The 7,906-nt window shown below is 35.6% G+C and overlaps 1 protein-coding gene across 1 annotated transcript; it reads left to right on the forward strand.

Annotated features, from left to right (window-relative positions):
- Positions 1–5,676: 5,676 nt before the first annotated feature.
- On the forward strand, positions 5,677–6,621 carry LOC119538618 (olfactory receptor 52D1-like). Its single transcript, XM_037841737.1, has one exon. It carries the CDS (start codon positions 5,677–5,679, stop codon positions 6,619–6,621), a length of 945 nt encoding a protein of 314 aa, XP_037697665.1.
- The last annotated feature ends 1,285 nt before the right edge of the window (positions 6,622–7,906 follow it).

Below are 7,906 nucleotides of genomic sequence, written 5' to 3' on the forward strand. Positions count from 1 at the left end.
TAATCTCAAAATTTACTACAAACTTACAATAACGAAGACTTTGTGGTACTATCAAAAGGACAAATACATAGGTAAAGAATATAATTGAGAGTCTCTAAAAAACCTTAGATCTATGGTCAAATGATTTTTAACAACCATGTCCCCATTCATTGGAGAAGAAGCCGTCTTTTCAGCTCTGGTGCTGAGACAAAAGGATGTCCACGTGTAAAAGAATGACTTTAGACTCCTACCTCATCACCTATAAAATCAACTCAAAAGAGATCAAAAACCTAAATTAAAAAGCTAAAACTATGAAACTATGGGAAGAAAATATTTGCATAAATTTTGTTGATGTAGAATTCAGCAATGGTTTCTTAGATATGACAGCAAAAGCACAAACAGCCAAAGAAAAAATAGATAAATTTGAGTTAATCAAACTTAAACCTTTTGTCCCTCAAAGGACACTGTCAGAGAGTTTAAAGAAAACCCACATAATAGGAAAAAATATTTTCATGTTATGTCTGATCAGTGACTAGAATCCAGAATATACTTAGTTCTTAGAATTCAAAAATAAAAGCATGTAACCCTGTTAAAAAGTTGGCAATTATTTGAATACATATTTACCCAAAGAAGAAATACAAATGGCCAATAAAGGAAAGACACTCAACATTATTAGTCATTAGAGATATGCAAACCAAAACCTGAGGAGATACAACTTAACATTACCTAAGATGAATGTAACCAAAACGGTGGACAACAAAGGGTGTTTGTAAGGTGTAGTGAAAGTGGGACTCTCTTCCTTAACTGGTGGGAACATAAAACAGTTCAGTAAGTCTGGGGAACAGCTTAGATGTTCCTCAAAATCCTAAATACAGTGTTACCATATCATCCAGAATTTCCACTACTAGATATGTATGCAAGAAAATGAAAACATATGTCTGTAGGAAATTGGTACATGAATGTTTGTTTCATTATTCATAATAGCTCCAAAGTGGAAACAACATAAATGTCCATTAATTGATGAATTAATAAATAAAATGTGATATATCCATTCAATGTAATATTATTTATTTATAAAATGAAGTAGGAATGAACCTTGAAAGCATTGTGCTAAGTGAAAGAAACCAGACCAAAACCAAAAATGTGTATTGTATGTGTTTCCATTTATATTAAATGTCTAGAATAAGAAAATAAGTCTAGAATAAGAAAATCCACAGGGGCAGAAAGTAGATTAGTGTTGCCAGTGGCTGGGAACAGGGAAATTGTAATGTCTACTAATGAGTATGGGGTTTCTTTTTAGATTGCTCAAAATGTTCTGAGATTAGAGGGAGGTAATTATTGTACAGCTTTGTGAATAAACTAAAAAACACTGACTTATCACTGTAAAATGGTGAGTTTTATGATATGTTTGAATTGTTTCTTAATTTAAGTAAAATAATTATTCACTTTCGTTGGCTTCTATTTAACCACCTCTACTTATGAGAAATTCACTTAATGAATGAAAAATCTTGACTGTAGTGCCAAAATGGAAGTACTACAAAAAGCTTTGTTCCAGTAAACAAAATGTCTGGATATTACACATGATGAAGAAACCTGTATGGAAAAACACAAGTCGAAATTGATTATACGAATATACCTCAGCCTTGGAAAATGAGACATATAATCTCCTTTAAACTCCAATCTATTGACATTCATTAATTAATGGATTTATTCATTTGCCATATATTTATTGAGCACCTAAAATATTCCAGACATCATATTAGTCAATTTTGATCCCAGGCCAAATGTAGAGATGAGGGGTTAGATGCCAGGTTTGGAAGTGTGACAATTGTGAAAAATGAGCAATGCCTAATAATGGACAAAAGGTTATTTTTGGTAGTGATGAAAATGATCTGAATTAATGTTTGTTGATTTTTCAAATCTTTGTAAAAAAGTAAAAATAATTGAATTTTTCACTTAACACAGGTGAATTGTATGATGTGAAAATATATACCTCGGTAAAAATTTTAAAAGAGTATCTTCAGATCCTTGTTTTCCATGTTCACTCCGGAACCTACAACAGAGAAGATACTCATTGTATATGTTGAATGAACAAATGAGATCAACTTCACATATCCAGTTAACTCGGCTTATCTATATTTTAGTCATCTATCCTCTTTTCTCCCTTAATTTCTGGCCAAGCTTGATATTAGTGACCAACCTCTATTATATGTTTCAAGTTGCAATTAATAAAAAAAGGAAAGTTCTCTTTTTTATTTCAGTCCCCTTTATGACTGGTCCTGTTAAGTTTTTTACAATTTAAATTGTATCAAAATACTGGAGGATGGCTACAGGTACAGCTATAAACTGGAAGAAATGTACAGGAGAATCACTATCCCTGAAATTATGTACTTTATAAATCATCGCAAAGTATACAAAACACTCCCTTATCTCCCAGTGATTCCATAGGGACTTGTTGTGGCCTATGTTACTCCCACTTATCCTTGGGGATTACCATGCTGAAGTTCCTACATATAGAAACTACATGTTTTGGTTGCTTTTCGGCTCTGAACCAATTTCGTGTATGCGATTATTAGTGTTGTTAAGAAAGTAGAAGAATGACTAAAAAGAGGCTAGCCTGAGAGATCCTGGTAAAACTTTGAAGGCTCTACCTAACAACACCTTCTTAATTTCCAAATTACCTAGATTCGGTTTGGAGATATAACATTTAACTATAGGGAATATTTTTTTTTCAATTCTTCATGGCTGAAAAGATGAAAGAACTAGATTTTAGAAGGCAAAGGCCTATCTTAAGTATCTCCTAAAAGAGAGTGTTATCTCTCTCTTTCATGATATTTCAAATTGTATAAATCTATGGAAGGAACAGTAATATGGACACCTGCTGACCTCATGACTCATATACAGGTTGGTATTTTCAGAGAGTTCATATTACTGCATTTATGTTATGTGTGCTTACACAAAAATAGGTGTTTTTGGAAAGCAGAGTTTGTATGTCTGTTAGTTTGTTTATTTATCAGTTCTGCTCTTGCAATATTTTGCATTGTTTGTATTCATCCAACATATATATGTTTGAGTATGTAATGTATGATAGCCACCTTTCTAGACTCTGGTTTGTGAATCTTCCTGTGAGTTGTGTGATTACTGATGTATGTGTGTGGACCCTTGTTTACCCATAGAATCACATATCATATGAATCTCTTTTATCCCAGTAATACTAGATTTTAATTCATTCTTCCTATGGAATTTTATTTATGCTCTTTTCCTTTTTCTTTGGAAATGATAGAGACATAGATATCCAAATCCCACGGCTCAAAGGCATATATCCTTTAGAGTCCAGTCTAAGTGCCACTTAAAAAGGCTGTCCCTGACATCTAAACATAATTGGAACCCTGCTATCATTTCTATGGAACTCACTCTCCAATCTACTCTACCCTACCCCCTGTTTAATATCTTTTTAAAAAGCTAAGTTATGGGGGAAAGTCATTTCTGCTTTTTCACTAAAGTCATTTCTACCTATGTAGAAGCCTATTAAATATTTCCTCATCAATAATATGGGTAACTAAGTATGAGTTCTTATTGATAAATATTATACTTATAAAGATTGATTTGAGACATAGGGTAAACAGATTCTCCTCAAGAAGTGATATCAGCACTATTCAAGGTCTTCTGCCCTCTCTGGTGGAAGGGGAAAGCATAACAATAGTAACCGAAGATTTCTCTACAACAAAATACCTTGTAGTCACTTAGAAGTCTTTCTCTTCTTTAATCCTCCCATCCCTTGGCTCTTCTCTTTCTTAATCCAGGCTTCTCTTCCATGAAGCCTCTACTTTCTGTTGGAACTATGGGTCGAAGTATGAAGGGATCTGCTTTAAAGAGTGGTTGATATCTCTGACATCATTAGATCAATTTACCAATCCAGTAAATGAACTGCTCTACATGTGTCAGAGTGTGAGTGGAAGAACAAATAAAGGAATGCAATAAAGTTTATCTACGCAGTGAAATGATCTAAATCTGAAACATTGTATATGATAAGAAAGTTTGTGGGGTTAACGTTAAGAAATGCATTGTCCTGAAAGATACACATTTGTTTGTTTAAAAGAACACGTAGTAAATGCCTATTTAAAGGGTACATGATAGAAGTAAACAAAGAATAGGAGGAAAATAAAGCAATGTCAAAACCTTTACTTGTTAAAATAGTTATATATGCAGAATGTCAAGTAGAGCTGGAAGGCAGAAAATACATTAATGCTGTTTCAGAAGACACTACCAGAACTTCAAATCATGTTCACAGGCAGGCCATTCCAACAAACCTCACACTCTTACTACATGCAGACCAATAAGATTATTCATTGTCCAAATTTCATATGTAACTCCTGCGACTTATTTGCCTTGATTTGAACTTAAATCAGGTGGCAGAGAACATTTATTTCTATTCCCAAGGCCATTTAGAGTGTAGGTTGTGCAGTCTTCCACCTAAAGCAAGGGTCCTTTCAAAGGCCTCTACCAGAACACTTCCAGTAATTGAAAACTCACTTGAGATAAATATTGACTGAGATTTAAAGGAGAAGCACTCCAAAAGCCTTCCTCCATCCAAAATAATGTCTGATTATCACTGATGTGGGAAAAAAAAAAACAAAAAACAGAGAGACGTCCAAACTTCTCCTGTGTTCATAAGAGTGATGTTATGCATCATTTACCTTGAGGAATCTGAAGGAAAATTCTGCTTAAGTGCCAACTTATTAGTGGTCACAAATCCATGCTTTTAGAATTTACTGTGTACCTATTGTGTTCAACAACAGATTAAACACTTGCAGTGTGTATGTTGGAAATAGATCTACCATTTGAGTGGAGCAGAAAAGAAAAGAAAGAAAATACCCTGTAATAAATGATATTATGAAGGGCTTGCAATGAGGTTTAGGAAAAAAAAAAAAAAAACATGGCAAAAGTTAGGATTCTTATTTACAGCAGATTTATCACCCATGTAATTGATGCAAAATTAGTTGTTTGTGAAAAATCCTGGTAGAAGGAAATTAAGCAGAGTATTCTCCAAATATAATGGAGTTTTCTCTGTATAGGCAGAAAAAGAAAGTGAAGTCACTACACTAAGTCCCTTGCATTGTAAGTTTCAGAAACAGTGATCTTTTCTGTTTCTTATTGTTATTACTTCATAGCAATTTTTCTGCTATTTTTACTTCCAGGAAAGTATACCTCAAACTCTGAACATTTTAAATTCCATCATTCAGGTTATCAGCCTTAAATGTGACATTTCTCACCATGCAATAACGAGTCTGCACACACTATTCACTATTTGTCATATCATGGTGTTTTAATTTTGCTTGTAGAGTCTAACTTCCTGAGGAGAATATCTGATTTGTCCATTTCTTTATCCTAATTTCATGACAGTAACTGCTCATTAAATATTTGTTGAATTATGTACAAGTAGGACTAGAGAGGGACAATTTTTTGGCAATGGATAAGGTGACCGATATAGAAACAATAATTTGGTACATGGTTGATTTTATCAATTTGTCCTTGGAAAATTAAATGAAACTAATTATGAATTTGAATTGTTTTTAACAAAAGAAACTGAAAGGACTTCCTGAACCAGATCTCCATGTTTTTCAGCATCTGATTTGATCACATCCACCTAGCAACTTTGCCTTCAGAATTACCAGTATGAAGAAAAGCATAAGCGTCATGCCACCTCTCAACACTTCTCACCCCTCTCCTGTCACCTTCTCTCTGATGGGCATCCCAGGTCTAGAGCACCTGCATGTCTGGATCGGGATTCCCTTCTGCTCCATGTACGTGGTGGCTGTGGTGGGGAACGTGATCATCCTGGCAGTGGTGAGGGCAGAGCGGAGCCTCCACGAGCCCATGTTCCTCTTTCTGTGCATGCTGTCAGTCACTGACCTGGTCCTCTCCACGTCTACACTGCCACGCATGCTGTGTCTGTTCTGGCTTGGAGCCCGTGACATTGCCTTTGATGCTTGCCTGGCCCAAATGTTCTTTATCCACAGCTTTACTGCCATGGAATCAGGCTTCTTCCTGGTCATGGCCATGGATCGATATGTGGCCATATGTCACCCCCTGCGCCATGCCACCATTCTCACCCACACTCACATCACCATAATGGGTATAATTGTGGTGGTCAGGGGTGTGGCCTTCTTTTCTCCACATCCCATCCTGCTCAAACAGCTTCCCTACTGTAGAACACGAATCATTGCCCACACCTACTGTGAGTTCATGGCTGTGGTGAAGCTGGCATGTATGGACACAGGGGCCACAAAGCGTTGTAGCCTCAGTATGGCTTCCATCATAGGCTCATGTGATGCTATTCTCATTGCTGTATCCTACGCCTTCATTCTCCACTCTGTATTTCACCTGCCATCCCGAGAAGCTAGCTTTAAGGCTTTGGGCACATGTGGCTCCCATGTTTGTGTCATTCTTGTCTTCTATTCCACAGCGGGCTTTTCCATTTTCACTCACCGTTTTGGGAAAAATATACCTGCACACATTCATATTTTTATTGCAAATATGTACCTTTTGGTGCCTCCTTTCCTTAACCCTATTGTATATGGAGTAAGGACTAAGAAAATACGGGAACATGTTCTTGGGGCTATAAGAGCTAAAGCTGCCTGAATTTAGTTGGATCAATAAGACAAATAGTGTAACATAAATGGAAATACAAGAAATGTGGTATAGGGAAATTATTTGCTCTCACTCCCGCAAGCTGAATTTTATTACCACCTGAAAATTCAGATATTTACCACGTATCTGGAGATTTCCAGAATTATAACTTAACACATAACTTCAGTTTTCTCATTTAGTAAATCTTTGAGTAGAGAATGTTAATCTCCTTCTTATCTTTGGAAGATGATTACAAAATGAGTGGACCAAAAGAGACAGAAGAGAAGGCTACCAACTAGGGGGGGAAATAAAATCTTTGGAGAACCAAATGCTTGGTAATATGGATTAACCAGTTTGAAGTTATCTTGATCCAAAATATGACTGGGATTTTATTGAACAGGTGATAAATGTCCATATGTTCTCAAATGAAATCAAATTGTAAACTTACTATTTATCATGTAATACGTATCTATATTACATAAAAATAATAAAACAAAAACAATGTGTATGCTCCAATTTTGGTATTAGGATGCTAAAATTTCTAGAGCAATTTTAAAAGATATGGGTTTTATTTCATAAAATAAGGCAGCATTCTGGATTCTACTGACTGCCAAATTGAGGGCATAAATTTATTTTAATAACTAGTAGTAAAAGTTATTAAATTACCATCTGTTATATACATTGAGTCTCCCCCTTTTACCAGGTGACATGGAACTCAGTATCAAGACAGATGACCCAAAGCCTCTTAAAGTCAAAGTAGCCCCCTTTTATTGCCCTGATATCAAGGACTGGATTCCATCTTTAGTTCATTTTCCTCATTTATCACTTATTTATACCCCATTTATCCACTTTTCATGTTTGTTTTGGAATATTACCTAAGATCCATCAGCTGTTTCTTTTGGTAGAAGCCATCTGCCAAATGGATCTTTGACATTTGAGCTTTGAAAATTTTCCCTCTTCTTGCTTATTTGTCCTGTAAATTCACATCTCTAGTTCCATACACTAAGACTAGCATCTCTGCAGTCACCAGCTATGAAGTCCATCATTCAACTATAAGTGGGTGTGATGTTTTCTGTTTTGGAGAACTGGATGCATTTGGCATCAGTCTCTTGGCTTAAGGAACTTAGGATTAGGGACAATCATGATTGGTATATTTATGAGATTTATTTGGGCATGGTAGGTTCATGCAGGAAAGTAAATTGTTTAAGTCCTCTAGAAGTAAGGTCTCTGATAAGGTACGTGTTCAAGTATCTTCAACGTATAGGTAGGCAGGCAGGGAGGGAGGTTTGTCAATTAT

Source organism: Choloepus didactylus, chromosome 6 (assembly GCF_015220235.1).
Source record: "Choloepus didactylus isolate mChoDid1 chromosome 6, mChoDid1.pri, whole genome shotgun sequence".
In the NCBI taxonomy this organism is placed as follows: domain Eukaryota; kingdom Metazoa; phylum Chordata; class Mammalia; order Pilosa; family Megalonychidae; genus Choloepus; species Choloepus didactylus.

Bases quoted from the DNA above. Each gene is read 5' to 3' on its own strand.
- LOC119538618 (XM_037841737.1), top strand. From the start codon at position 5,677: ATGCCACCTCTCAACACTTCTCACCCCTCTCCTGTCACCTTCTCTCTG.